Consider the following 15,541-nt stretch of genomic DNA (forward strand, 5'->3'; position numbering starts at 1 on the left):
GAAACTGTCCTCAGGGCATCAGAATCTTCTGGGTCATTTGTCCAGCACTCCCACCTTTCAATTTCCGAACTCTGCACATCAACCCGCTCTGACTCTAACCCAGCCCCAACCCTCAAACCTTAAACCTTTACCATCTGATTCCCTGAGGACAGTTTCAAGTGGATATTCCTTTGTCTGCATCCAGGCAACAAAACCACATCGACAACACGTTTGCAGGATCAACACCAACAGTGGAGAAGCTTTACATATCTTATATAAAAAACAAGGTTTTCCAAGTGTACAGTAATAGTACACAATAAGTCCAACAATACAGTTCAGTTGATTATGCCCATTTTTGTTCTATGCGATATTTCCTTTAAAAAAAAAATAATTATAAAAAAAATGCAGACAACGCTACCTAAAAATGCAGTATTTTGCAATTTGTTGTCTCAAGGGCAACTAGAAAAAAACAGAATAGCCAACAAGTTGACGTGTTTAAGAAAATAAAATGCATTCGGTACATTGGAACGTGAATGTGTGTGAAATGTAAATAAATAAAGAAAACCTGCGGCCATTTAAGGCTAACCCAAATCCCTTCCTTGTTACTCTCTGCAATTACTGTCGGCGACTAAATGGTTAAGGACCACTAGCTCACATACAAGACAATACAGCATTTTTTTTTTTTTAAAAGAGCACCACACGTTCATGACTCTAAAAACCTGAGAATCACCGTATTATTCGAAAACGTATACAGACTTGTCATCAATAAGATACATATACTGCGTCTGGTTTCTAAAGACTCGAATAGGGGAAATACACACGCGAAAAATTACACAACGCTTTTGAATAAATCACAATTTCAATTCTGCTCTTCCCCTGTTCATTTTTTTCTGTCTTATTTTTTATTGCAGGACGATGACAGATAACAAGGATGGAAGGCGTCTTCTGCGCTCGCTTGGCCGGGTCTGCTCGTGAGCGAGCACGCGCTTTCGACAGGAGGAGTGAGGAGCAGCGGTCACCACCACAACCGGGAGAGCGAGAGAAAGAGAGAACTTAAGCAAGAAACAGCTACTGGGTTTCTCAGATCAGTTTGGATGATAAAGGCAAGCAGCCAGTGCTGGAGACCCGCAGACGGTCGTGGGACAGTGCCGGAAATAATCACGGACACAAACTTGTGAGTTGAGAAACAAATCAAGGGACACACACACACACACACACACTGACAACAACACACTCCCAGACAAGTGGACTGCTGCTGCGCGTGAGAGAAACTGACAGAAAAAAAAGAAACACGTTATCTACCTCCCACCCACCGGCTGATAAAATCTGAAAATTTCAAGATTTCGTTTTACTTAAAGTTGTTGTTGTTTTTTTTTTCCGGTAAAGCCAAGAAGATGCACTGAGCTGTTTTGAAACCGACTGTGTTCTGGGGAGAGAGCGCTGTTTCCTAAGTTAAGTTTTTTTGTTTTTTTTTGACAGAGACAGGAGGGGGAGGGCTGTTTTTTTTTTTGTCCTTCTTTTCTAAACACGATGGCGGCAGAGGTTGGTAGTGAGGAACCAGGCTCGGCTTCGGGAGGGACCGGGGGTGGCGGAGGGCCCGATACGGGCCATTTTCAGATGTTTTCCCAGTTGCGGGTGAAAGAAGTGGGCCCGGGAGCGGTTCACCACCTCCACCATCAGCACCAAACACACACCGCTACCGCTTCTCTGTCTGAGGTGCGACTGTACCCAGTCCCCGCCGCTCCAGCGGGGCTCCCAGGCACAGCTATGTTTGGGAGTGGCGCTAGTGGTGGGGGGCATGCTACTATGTTTGGGACAAACTCAGGAGTGGGGACTGGTGTACCCTATCCTGCTACTTTAGAAGGACAGAGCAGCCGGACCTCCCCAACCTCAGCGGATCCTGTGTTTGACGAGTCGAGTGCCTCCCCCCCTCTGCCGTCTCCTCCACCCCCGCTCGCAGTTTGTGGGGGTCTTGGGACAGTGGACGAAAGCGATATGCCGGATGGACCGGAATACGAGGAAGAGGAGGTGGCATTCCCACTGACTGCGCCGCCTACGAACCAGTGAGTAAATGTTTTCCTAGTCGTTTTTTTTTCTTCTAATCTTTTCACTGTATTTGTTTTGTGTGATCTGTGAAAATGAGTTTACTGTCAGTGTCACCAGGAGGAAGCCTGTCCAGAAGTTTGGAGGTTGCATCAGATTTACACATAAGCAACTGTGTATTCTATGTGCTGAAACAAGTACTGTGTGCAAACATTTAATACGTTTTTTTTTAAATGTAATTGTTATTTTTAATTTAGCAACAAATGTAACCCCTACCCCCCCAAAAAACAAACAAACAAACAAACAAATAAACAAATAAAAAAAAACAACAACAAAATATCATACTCCCTTATGGCAAATACTGTATCTGCGTCTATATCTGTTTTGGGTTTGGCTATATATATTAAAAGAAACAGCAGTGAAAAGTAATTTATAAGGGAGTTCAACTTATTAAGCTGGTTTTATTAACGTACCAAAATAAAAAAAAGGAATGAATAGGCCTACAGTTGATAGCTTAGCAGTCACTGAATATGATTGGTAAGGTATGCTAACTGTAAGCAGTTATATTTTTATAGCAAAAGCTTACAGTGGCTAACCACACAGGTCTTGATTTATACCAATAGTTGAGTTGCTTTTCTTATCAAATGCAATATCTGTCATAATGCAGTCAGTTTAGGGATTTCACAACTTTGTCACAAAAAACATAAAACAACCTTGCAGGAGCTGATTGGCAAGAATAGTCTTTATTGATTTGTTCTACTTTGTCAGTAATGAATCCTTGATCTAGTTTATTTCGTCACGTTATCCAGACTAGTTTATTTTGTTATTCCTAATTTCCTACCCAAGATTAGTCCCTTAATAAGCATGGTTACAATTTACCCAAGTGATCAATATTTGTCACATCTTTTTAAAGTGCAATGCAGTATTTTAAATTCTTTGCATTTCGAACTCATAGGGTTATTATTTGTTCTCAAAATAAGATCTCGCCATTTGACTTGGTCCCCATCTGATGTTTGTGGTCCTGTTAAAATATGCTGGTGCATATTAGGTTTTATTGCAGTTTGACATTCTATACAAGTTGCTTTAGGAGAAACACTAGCTCTTCTGTGTTATCTTGGTCAAAAGGAAATAGGAAACGACATGACATTTCATATTTACTGGTAGCATTAGTTGATGGTTAAATGAAGATTGTATTTTATTTTAGTAGCATATCAAAGGTTTCCAGTGTGATTATATATATATATATATATATATATATATATATATATATATATATATTCTGAGATTAAAACTGGGTGTTAAAGGAAATCCCAGCAAAACAGTTACACCTTAAATGGAGTAAAAGTCAGTGGTAAAAGTATCTGTTTGTGACAAAAGGTGCATGTGTGTGGTACAGTACCAAATGGGCTGGTCATGGTGTGAAATAAATCTATGGACTTTTTCACTATAATAGTGCATTGATAAAGAATAACATTTTAAAGCTGGTGCATTTTGGTTTATGGTGACAGCTTAAGAAAAAAAAAAAAAGCTTGTGATAGACCTACATGTATTCTTGTCTGTAGGAAGCTGTTTGAGCCATGTCTCTTATGCTGTAGTTCAGGACGCAAGATTTAATTTAATTTTTTCTTCAAATGGTGTTTATCTATGTTGAACACATTTTACAGGAAACGCCTATAAAGCAGATGATTTCAACTTAGTGTACCTAAAATCATATTGTGCTCCTTTACTTAAGGTAATAATTAACAATACCTGCACAAAATAAATTGGTCAACATTTAATTTATTTTGTAACTTTCTAACTAAAATAACTTAAATTGGTTTTAACTAGCCTTTGTTTTATTTATTTTTTTATTCAAGACTGACCATTTCCAAAGATGTCTGGCATGTAGTATGCCAGCTTCATTCAAAGTGTACAGCATATGTAATTGTAATACTGTAGTTTCTGAGGGGTAGATGCTTTTCATTAGTTTGATAAACATGGTTGACATATTCCCACTTTGAGATTTATTACTATGGATTCTTGACAAGCATCATCGTTCTTATCATTGCTCCATTTCTGAGCCATATTAAGGCAATCTTTTGTTAACTATTACGTTACCTTTTGCCTGTTTAGTCATTAAGCTCTTGGCCCTTTTGAATAACAGTTTGGCTAATTACTCCTATTTAGAGCTAGACTGGCCCTTCATCATCCTGATAAGAGAGGATACACAGCACTGTGCTCAAGATAATGAACAACAGGAAGGAAAGTGTCAGCATGTCTTTCCATTTTCTGTTCTGTTTGCACACACACACAGACTTTAAAAATGAAGACTGCTCTGTTCCAATTCCCAAACAGCTTTGTTATTTTCTTATTGTTATCAGATCGTTGTTTAGTTTTATTACCATTTGGATTTTAAAACTAGCATAATATTAGGGATGGTTATAGCTTCTGGATTTGTCAAATAAAATCGTGAATGTAATAACTATTCTTATTTTGCTGGCTTTGCTCAAATCATGTTGATTTTTAATTATATAAATGTTAAGTTATATAAGAACAAACTACAATGAGTGTGTGCCGAAACAATACATTGAGTCAAGATAGTAATTGATGAATTGAGAAACAGAAGTCTGAAATATTTAGTATTATTTAAAAACAATTAGGGCTGCAACGAAGGGTACATTTTGACCATCGACTATCGGAACACATTACCGAAGGAAGGTTCAAACTTTCAGTGGTACTAATTTGCATAATTTACTGGTGACGTCACCATAGCTACTTTATATTTGATTGCAAATCCTATTATTTTACAGGTAATCCATATAAATGGAATAAAACATTCACATGTAGTTTACAAATACGTTATATAGAACAATATTCATGTTTTTATAATTTCGATAAAAATACACATTGTTTATTTACACGTAATTGCTGCTGCTTGCGATACATACAGTAAGCTTCCATTGCAGCAGCACCAACTGCATCACACTTAAGCAAAACAAAGCTTTATTTAACAATCACCGTTCCAAGCAGGTTACCAGTCACATTTTACTACTACGAAAAATATTAATAATAATATGAACTTACGTCTGTCAAGTGACCCCGGAGATTGATTGTGCCTCCATGATGCATCAACAGTCGCTTGCACGGTTTGCATTCAACTTCAGTTTTTTTTGGTCGTCTGGGCATTTAACAAAAAAATCCAAAACAGCAGAGGGATTTTTTTTTTTTTTTTTTAAATTTAGTAATCACCAATCATTTTTTATTATTTTCTCCCAATTTGGCATATCCAATTATTCTTTAGGCTCCGCTCACCACTACCAACCCCACGCTGACTCGAGAGCGGAGAAGACGAGCACACGCTGTCTTCCGAAGCGTGTGCCGTCAGCTAACCACTTTTTTTCATGCTGCAGTCTCACCATGCAGCCACCTCATAGCTACAGCGTCGGAGGACAACACGGTTCTGGGCAGCTTAAAGGCAAGCCCGCAGGCACCCAGCCAGACTACAGGGGTTGCTGGTGCGCGGTGAGCCAAGAACACATTGGCCGACCTAAGCCCTCCCCCCCCCGGGTGGTGCTCGGCCAATTGTGCGCCGCCCCCCTGGGAGCTCCCGTCTACGGTCGGCAATAGAATAGCCTGGACTCAAACCGACGACCTCCAGGCTATAGGGCGCATCCTGCACTCCACTTGGAGTGCCTTTACCAGATGCACCACTCGGGGGGGGGGGGGGGGGGGGGGTGACAAATTATGAAATTAAAGGTTTGCCTCTGGATAACATGAGATGAAGGGGGGAGAGGCGGATGATGCTCAGTTTTCTAAATTAAAATGATTAGTGTTAGCGTATTTTTTGTATGTTTCAAACATATTCCACCATAGCACTTCTCTTACACTGTCTTGTACACTAGGTATTCAGTACATATTTTACTGAAGCACTACAACCGCTATAGGTACCCCCCAGTGCTTTGCATACTATACCCTGCTCCATATATACGGCAGCGGCGCCATATAGAGTTGCTATGTATAACGATTTGGTACTAAATTTTAATACAACAACTTTTGTTTACATAATATGCATTATACAAATACAAAGATCCAATTTTTGCATGTGAGTGACATTTAATGTGTGATTTATAGTATTCACACATTGTCAAACGGTTTCTGTTAAAAGGGCAAAACAAAAACAAAAAAAAAACAGTGCGTGAATTCCACCTGACAAACCTTCGAAGGTTTAAAACTACCTTCAAACTCCTGGCTAGCGAACGAACCTTCGAACACAGCCCTAAAAACAATACAAATTATTTGAGATTCTATTCTAGAAAGCCATGCTTGTACTGTAGCTGTGTCTAATATTGAATACATTTAATAGACACTTTTTGAAAATGTTTTTGCATGCTCTGTTTGTGCTTTTTTATATTGTTTTAACATTGTTTAATTCAAGCCAAAGGCATTATTCTTCAGGTGTTGACTTTTGAGACTATCCTTAAGAAGTCCTGTTGGTAGTCTACAGTAATTGGGATTTGCTGTACAATAGCTGCAAAGAGAATACAGTGGAACAGTGTTCTAAATTCTATGTCTAGTTGTAGCATGTTTAAATTTGTCACAGCATTCCTGTGCACAAAGGCATACTTTTTTTATAGTATCATTTTGGATATTCAATTTGTTACTAGTTCAAGATTTAGACAAGTATTCGAATATTCGTTCATTTGCAAAACATTATCCATTTTGTAGCACTGTATTCAAGTTGAAAAACATCCCAGAAGTAAAAATAGGTTGTGAAGACCTTGCTCTACCCCACTGAATTAACTACAACTAAGGATGCCACAGAAAACAGTCTTGTGTATTTTAGGTAAAAACAGTACTTAAATAGACAGCATGTTTTTTTTGTCTGTTTGTTTTAAATAATCCCTGTCATTCTTGTAACTTCGCAAAATAAACTAAATGGCCATAGACACATTTCCATAAAGTAACCTTAATTTTTAATTTGAATTAACACTTAAGATAAAATAAATGTGGAAATGAGGGTATTGTCCAATGAAAGAAAAAAAAAACAATAATATATACTCACCGTTCTGTTCCACATAACTAGGATCGCAACATAAAATATATAGATATCTCACAATACGAGACATTTACTTTTAAAAGTTGGGCCGGTGTTGGAAAACATGAGTCATATATGGCAGAAAGAGACAGACCCCTATTGACTCGCTTCCCAAATCTGAAGCAGTACACGATAACTTTTAGTAGAGAACTATTTGGCAGCTTGTGTTGCGCATCCTAATGCTGACGGTTTTTGACGGCGAGAGTAAACATTCTTTTAGGGTTGGGGGTCTGGACAGGTCTTTGTGAGCTCTGCAAGGCCAAGCTTAATTTTTTCTGTTTAATCCGTGGCTCAAATGATTGTTTTTGTAATTATAAACACAAAATTTGGGCAGGTGATGCTGCATAAAATATTCAATATGTACTGAGTATTTAAATCACCTCTTTTGGGTGGGGAATAACATTATTATAAAATTACAGAAATGGCCTATTATCATATGTTTCTGGTCAACATTTATAGTACTATTAGACCAATGCAATCAATGATGTCAGCTGCAGGGATGCCATCATTAAAGGTTTATTGGCAGGTTTCTCTTTAAATGACAAGTACGTTGCATTTGTGCTGACATAACATGCCACTGTCCATAACCTTAACAGACAAAACTGACCTCTTTTCCCAAGTGCAAGAGGCCTTTTAGGCTGTGTAGTGTAGTCTTGGAACTAGACCAATAAATGCAGCTTCCGCGACTGTACCAATTTGTATTTTGCACTTTTGAAATGCATTTGACTTGAATTACAGCAGTTACTCTTTGTAACTGACAGATTGCCAGTTCTTTGCCTCTTTTTAGTATACGTCTGCTTTTAAGTGTCTGCTCTTTTCCATTTCTGAATGAGCTGAAGTGAATTGAATTCTGCCAGTCTTACTTAACATCAGACTTCAAGTTTTTTTTTTTTGTTTGTTTTTTTATATATATAAACCTAGTAAGGTGGCCAGGAATATACAGTTGTGCCCATACATTTACATCATCTATTCCTTTACTATTATTCACATGAGTAGAATTTTGTAAATATTGATGGGGTGAAAACACATAGGTTCCTGGTCCAAAGCCCAGATTATCTGCAGTTCTGAATCCAGTCAAGAATTGCTTGATCGAGTTAAAGATGCAAATGAATGACTGAAGCACCTTAAATAACCAAGCAACCTCTTGTTTTTAGTAGCCACACATGTTCAGTTCCTTTTGTGACCAGTCTGTGCAGGATTTCCTGCACAATAAATATATTTTTAAAACATACAATATCTCAAATGTCAATAATAATGCATGAAGAACACTACTGTAAAATGGCACAAGAAATTAAGCAAAAATGTGTATTTTAAGACAGCTAGTTCCTCCTTCAGGTTAATTTGAATGATTGGTTCATTTGAATTACTGTACTAATAATAAGAATAGAAGTATTGCAGTTTATTACTTTCGCTAAACTTCATAGCTCATAGAGAAGTGAGCAGCTGAACCCTTCTCTAAATTCAATCTGTAAAACTGACAAGTGCATGTGCTGTTGGTATTTAAACAAGGCTGCATTTCAGCCTCTTGATAGTCATGAGACAGTTGCCAATTCATCAGAAAACATTATTTTGTGAGACATTTGCATTTGGCCATGTAAACTTTAATTAATCTCAATGAAACATCAATTCATAGAAAGCAGTACATAATATAGGCCTATTCCAGTAATAAACAAGTAAGGTGTAACACAAACATGTCCAGTTCAAGTTATTTGAACGTGTGAATCCGTGGTTGAGTACGGAGCATTAGAAAGAACATGGATAATTGACATGAACGTGATGTTAATCGCACACCACCAGTGGCTTTTACTTCCACACTGTTACAGGTAACTTAAACAAGCAAACAGACTGTTGAACAATATTCTGGCAATCAGACTGTTTTAGATTTTAGAACTGTTTGTTTTATAATGCAATCATATTATGGAGGTAGGTATATTTGTCGTTATTTGAAGCATCATCTCTAAATTCAATGTTGTTTTTAGCTTTTTCCTGTAGCTTCTCATGTTCCAAATAGAGAGGGGGAAAAAGATCCTTTAAAATTGACGACTTCATGAAAAACTAGCAAGGCAATCCAAATTATCCATGTGACTCTCCAATAATTCCATTTGAAGCGCTGTTGTTTCTTAATAAAGATTTGCACCCATAGATATACTGTACTTTGCATAGCAAAATACATGCACAGTCAACATTTGGGCTAGGTTGTTAGTAACATCCACAATGTATGGTCCATTATACTATAGTTATGTAGTAGTAGAAAAGTAAAAAGATACAGTTAAGTTGTCATCCTTACCCAGAGGACAACTACTGATTAGTGCACATTTGGAAGAGACCAGGATTTGACGCATCTGAAAGATATCTGTCAAAGCATACTGTACAATGATTCTAAGTATTGAAGACGGGATGGATTTTCACCAAGTACTAACTAGGGGTGTTCACCTGGCAGTACTGTATTGCTGATTGTCATTGTGGAGTACAGACTTTCCTGAAGGAATTATAGGCAGCGATAATCCTTGAGGAATAGTAACATACTGTACATTATTTCTCCAGAACCATTTAAACATCTTGCAGACTAATCATCATGTCGGGTCAGTACAGCCTAGCTCCCCACAGTGGCTCTTCTGTACATTCTATTGACAGTGTTATAGCAGGGGTTTCTATGTTTTTGTTCAACCATGGCACACACACAGTCTTACATTTGATTTTAGCATTGTTTGATTGGTATTTGCTGTTACTTTCAGTAAAACAAAGAAAAAGCTAAAATAGTTGGTTAATGCTGAGTTTCCACGAAGATTAAAAGGGATTAGGAGTTATAAATTGTTGCACTGGAAAAGTTGGATTTCAAGATTAGTGCGTGTAACATTTGCAAGGTACTCCACATGTAAGTGAAACCGACTACTTTGGGCTACTCTGTTTCTACCAAGTCAAGACAGTCGGTGTGTTTTTAGCATACATGCATACATACATACATACATACATACAGTGACTTGAGGTATGAGGTCACATAGTTTTGGCCAGAAACAACCTTGAACAACTTCAATTGTGTTCTAAATGAGCTACAGAGATGGTACTCATTTTAATGCTCCAAAACCAATGATACAACACTCAAATACAGCCCACTCACTTCCTGGTCATGAGATCACCCTGGCAGCCTCAACTTCAATTTTGATTTTATTTTATTATTATTATTATTTATTTCTTAGCAGCCACCCTTATCCAGGGCGACTTACAATTGTTACAAGATATCACATTATACATTATTTCACATTATACAGATATCACATTATTTTTTACATACAATTACCCATTTATACAGTTGGGTTTTTACTGGAGCAATCTAGGTAAAGTACCTTGCTCAAGGGTACAACAGCAGTGTCCCCCACTTGTGTGTATTCTTCTATCACCCAGAAAGGCGTTCACTTAAGTTTATTGTGGACCACTTAATTTTATTCTCCATAATACTCAGATAAAATCATTTTGCAAGTTGTGAAAGATGAAGTGTCATAAGGTCATCTCAGGACCTGAAGGTTATATAGTCTAAAATGACATCAACAAGAATTACACTCTGCTTTGAACATTAGAGTAGTTTCAAATTAGGTTTACTCTTTGATTTGCTGAGATCTACCAATCATTTTTCATATAGCTACTGACTTTCAGATAAAACCAGTGCTGCTGATTTCCTCAATCCTGAAAATCATGAGACCATGATCTTTTACAATGAACAGTAAGCATTCCACAGTAGCAATGAATTTCTTTAACTCTATTGGAGACAGCTGGAAAAAAATGATCCTGTCTGTAAGTGGACTCTTAGTACTCCATACTTTACATTGAATTATTTTAGTTGTAAATGAGGCATCGTCTCAATAGGTTTATTCCTGGTTGAATAAATAAGAAGTACCACTAAAAAGATTAACAATTGTTAGTAATTTATGATGTTTTGTTGATGGGTCATTGAATGAAAATGTTACATGGTAAACTGATATCTGAACAATGCAAATCCCATAGATTTTTTGGGGTGATGTTGCAACCTAATACACATACATTTGAAGTATAAAGGACTAGCCTATGTTTTTAATTAGACCGCCAATTAAAAAAAAAAGTTAAGTACTTTTCTGGGTGGTTGAAGGATATGAGCATGTAAAATCAAATAAAATTTTAAGCTGAATATTTTTTTTTTTACAATGGGAGGAATTTATTTTTACATCATTGTATCAGTGTTTGGAAATAGCTTTGTTTGTAGCCCAGTTAGAAGTTATGTGTGCTATATCTGCAAATTTGTGTGCTTGGTTTTCTCTTTCGACCTACAACACGCCCAGTTTTGTCCGAACCTTGGCTTGAAAATATCACAAGTATGATCTGTCCATACTGGTAATGTGTACTAATAAACCCAGGTTACTACTTTTTCCTTTTGTGTATCCTGTTTTCAAGTATTTTGCACACTTCACGTGGCTTCCTGAGGATATACAGCAGGGTCATTCCGTGTCAAATGAACCACCATTTTGTGAAAATGTCACCATGCATCTCAGATTTTGATAAAACTTGATACAGTAGTCGCCGCGTATAGGAACACTTCACCTAAGGGAACACCCTTGTTGTGAAATTGATTTTTACCATTGTAAATGCTTCGACTAAAGGAACAGGAACTTTGCTTAAAAGAACACCTTCTTGGCATCAATAGCGATTTGTTCACAAAGGATACAGTACTGTTTTGTAAGCTGATAATTCATCATCACTTAAATTTAAAATGGTCTATTCAGTCTTTTCAAAAGCGACTTCGCGAGAGTGTCATGAGGCACACTGATTGGTTTAATAAATCTTTCCACAACCTCTGTCATATCATTGACTCGTTTTATATTCTGATTTCCACAAGTGCACCTCTTCGCTACAAAATGGCATGTAAACAAATGGCGAAAATTGTTGGAAATTGTTCAAGCTTTTGAAAAAAACCTAAATCAGACACAAGTCACAGAGCAATTTGGTGTTTCCCGTTCTGGTGAGTTGCTTCACCGTTCTGTTAAATAATGTTCATGTCTTGTATATTGCTTCTGCATTTTTTAACGTGTGTAGGGGTGCTCTTTTAATTTAGTTTGACAGTTACAGGGCTTAAAATGAACTTTTACCGGCTAACATTGTTCCGGGGGGGCGACGACACCAAAAGAAAATGCAAAAACAATTTATGAGCAGTCTCAATAGGGTCTGAAACAATCTGCCTCATGAGTGAAGATAAGATATGTGTTGGGCATCTGCCCACTCCACAGACTGCATGCGCACAAACTGCATAGTCACCAGCCCTTTCTGGCAGAATCATGCATATACTAGCTCCTCTTCTATGACCACGCTATCAGTTGAACCATCTGACATCACTGACAGGAACTTTGCACCTTTTATTCTCTTGCAGCTGCGCTCTTTCTACCTCAGCAATGTAGTGCAGAAATGTTTGTTTGTCATTCCTAGATTTAGCCCAGTCTGTTCATCAACCCTATATTATTAAAAATAATTTTAAAGAATTAAAAAAAAAAAAAAAATGCTATGTTTTTTCAAGCTTAAAACAAGTCAGTTCAAGATACAATTGATTTTAGTAAATAGTAAATTCACCAAAATGAATCTTAAATACCAAATAAGAGTTTACTTTATTTAATGTGGTTGCAGTATAGTTTACTAGCAATCATTTGAATCCCTTTTTCAGAGTTTGTAGCATGCAAAATATTATTATTATTATTATTATTATTATTATTATTATTATTATTTTAGAAAATATTGGACGTGCTATGCTATATTTAAAAAACAAAATCTTGTAGAACAGTAATAATAATAACAACAACGTGTTTGACCTGGGGCACTTTAAGTGTGTTTAAAACACCAGTCACTGTATTAAAATTAAAACTTCACCGGTTACACTTTCATTGAGGTTAAAATACTCACAAGTTGATTGTATTTTTTCAGCAGTCAATACCCATGTGTTCTCCTTTTTCATCTGCTTCTTGACAAACAACCGGTCATCCATTTAGGTGTTGTAATAACCATAGCGACGAGGTCAAAGTTCAGTTGATTTGAACTGTCAGTGACTGCAGTCTGAGCAGGGCGATTGCTGGTAGAAAGTATAAACTGCATGGTGACATGACGGCGATGATCGCAGGTCGCCTTGCTCTTCAACGACAGTCGAGTGATGGAATATAAACCGGACTTAACACTTTGAATGCCACGTTGTTTTCACATAGAATGTTGTCTTTCACCAACATTCTGCATGATTTAGTAAGTGGTTTTATACATCCTTGAATATCTAAAAAAAAAAAAAAAAAGAAAATGTATGTAAATAAATGCGTGTAAGCCATACAAATACATTGCAACAATACAAGAAAACCCTGGAGTTTGTTTATGTCTTCATATGGTAGCTCTGTAGAACAAATATGATTACACTTGCATACAATACAGGTATTTTTTTTTTTTTCCTCTCTCCTACCTCGTCTCTTTCAGGCTCACTATCTTGGTCAGCAAATAGAAGACGAACAGCCTGCAGTGCAGTGTATTTTTTTGCCATTCTAAAAATAAAAAAATAAACAAGCGGAGTAATTCAAGACATAAATAGACAGCACTGCCAGGGCGATTTTATTATCTTCAGCGAAAATCATTTTCAGCATTTTCACCAACTTTTTCTGAACTGTTATTGCTGTTCTGTGGTAGCATTTTTATTTGTAAAAATTAATCACGGAGAGAAAGGTAGTACAGCCCAAGATGTCTTATGAGGGGGTTTGTTTCATCTTAAAAGAATGACAGGCGATAATATTTATACTTATTAACAGAAGCTGTTTATAAAAATCCTTTTAGATTTAAGTAAATATCAAAAAACTAACCTCAGTTGTTCTCCATTTTGTGGTTGTCAGCAACATCACTTTCATATGTGATTTGCTAAAAAAAACTTGAATGACAGAATATATTAAATAGACAAATCGAAAACAGAAGTTGTGGTAACATAATTTTTTTAAGTTCCTTGATGTTTTAGCCACCAGCTTCTGTTGATTAAAGGTACAGTGGTCTGTGGCAAATTCACACCACTGGCACAGAGCCACTGGTGTTTAAAGTGTTAAGGGTACGAAAACGTAAGTATGTGAAATTTACCTAAATAACCCAGGCCTCTCCCAAACACTATCCCAGTTATCAATGAAATCCAGATTCTCAGTCTAATGTAAAGAACCCAGGTCTCTCCCAAACACTATCCCAGTTATCAATGAAATCCAGATTCTCAGTCTAATGTAAAGAACCCAGGTCTCTCCCAAACACTATCCCAGTTATCAATGAAACACAGATTCTCGGAGTCTAATGTAAAGAACCCAGGCCTCTCCCAAACACCATCCCAGTTATCAATGAAACCTAGATTCTCAGAATCTAATGTAAAGAACCCAGGCCTCTCCCAAACACTATCCCAGTTATCAATGAAACCCAGATTTATAGAGGAACACCAATCTGCTAGCCGGTTATTGAGACAGTAGTCTACTAAAAGCTTCACATTCCCTCTGAACGACAGAGGGCATGAAACAATAATATTCTTGCCTAATTGTTTTACTTTATGTCAAAGTAGTTTCAACTGCCTTATTTAGAAAATAAATGTGCTGTATTGTGGTATTTTACCAGTCTTGGTATATTTCATTTTTGAACTGTAGTGGAAACCTGAGAAGCAAAAGCTTGATGATGGACACTAGGGCAGAGCAGATCGATAGAGGTGTGATGTAATGGATAAGCTGGAGAAAAGAAGTGTCTCTTGTTAGTACATTAAGTAGATTACTGACCACCGCAGTGTTCAGTGGCACGTCGGCAAAGCTGTGTAGGTAGAATTTAGAAATAAATTGTCATGGAAGACCATGTCATTAATTAATTAATTAAATTAATTATCTAGCAAGTTATTTTAATGATGCCTAATTTAGGGATACTGATTTTCCGGAATCGCGGAATTAGGCATTGTGGGAATGGAATTTTGCAATGTTGTCTTTGTCAGTTTTCTGTGGGGTTTTTTTTGCAGTACACCCAGTCAAGTTGAGTTCATTCATCATGTGACTGTTGAAACTGAACATGGCGGCTGCACCAAAAAAAAATGCAATGTTTCAGCAAAAGACAGAGCTAAAACATTTTCTGATTATCTACATGAGGATGGTGGGATACTATTCTGCAAATTTTGCTATCATTCGATTGCTTGTGTATCAGTCAATACTATTAAAGATCATGTTGCCAGTCGTAAACACATTGAGAACAAGAAAGCAAAAAATGTCAAAGCACTGCATTCTTCTGGGGCTTTGCCGAAGTAAGTAAGCTAAATTAATTTCATTTAATTAGTTAGTTTATTTCTTTTTTTTAATCAAAGTGTTTCATATTTTATCCTAGTTATTGTACCAGTAAAAACACTAAACTTCATTTGTGAAGTACTGTAAATAGGATTACTCTCACATGACATTGCTGGAC

The 15,541-nt window shown here is 36.9% G+C and overlaps 1 protein-coding gene across 3 annotated transcripts in view; it reads left to right on the forward strand.

Annotated features, from left to right (window-relative positions):
• Nucleotides 1-737: 737 nt before the first annotated feature.
• The window catches only part of LOC117403679 (ras GTPase-activating protein 1-like), a 49,134-nt gene continuing 34,330 nt past the window's right edge, over nucleotides 738-15,541 (forward strand). For 2 of the 3 annotated variants that reach the window (XM_058986936.1, XM_058986945.1), the window contains exon 1: nucleotides 738-2,042. In XM_058986936.1, the coding sequence (XP_058842919.1) occupies nucleotides 1,510-2,042 (533 nt within the window). In that variant the 5' untranslated portion in view covers nucleotides 738-1,509. The remainder of the gene's footprint in view (nucleotides 2,043-15,541) is intronic. The other variant, XM_058986930.1, reaches the window with a different exon arrangement.

This window comes from Acipenser ruthenus, chromosome 2 (assembly GCF_902713425.1).
Source record: "Acipenser ruthenus chromosome 2, fAciRut3.2 maternal haplotype, whole genome shotgun sequence".
Taxonomy (NCBI): domain Eukaryota; kingdom Metazoa; phylum Chordata; class Actinopteri; order Acipenseriformes; family Acipenseridae; genus Acipenser; species Acipenser ruthenus.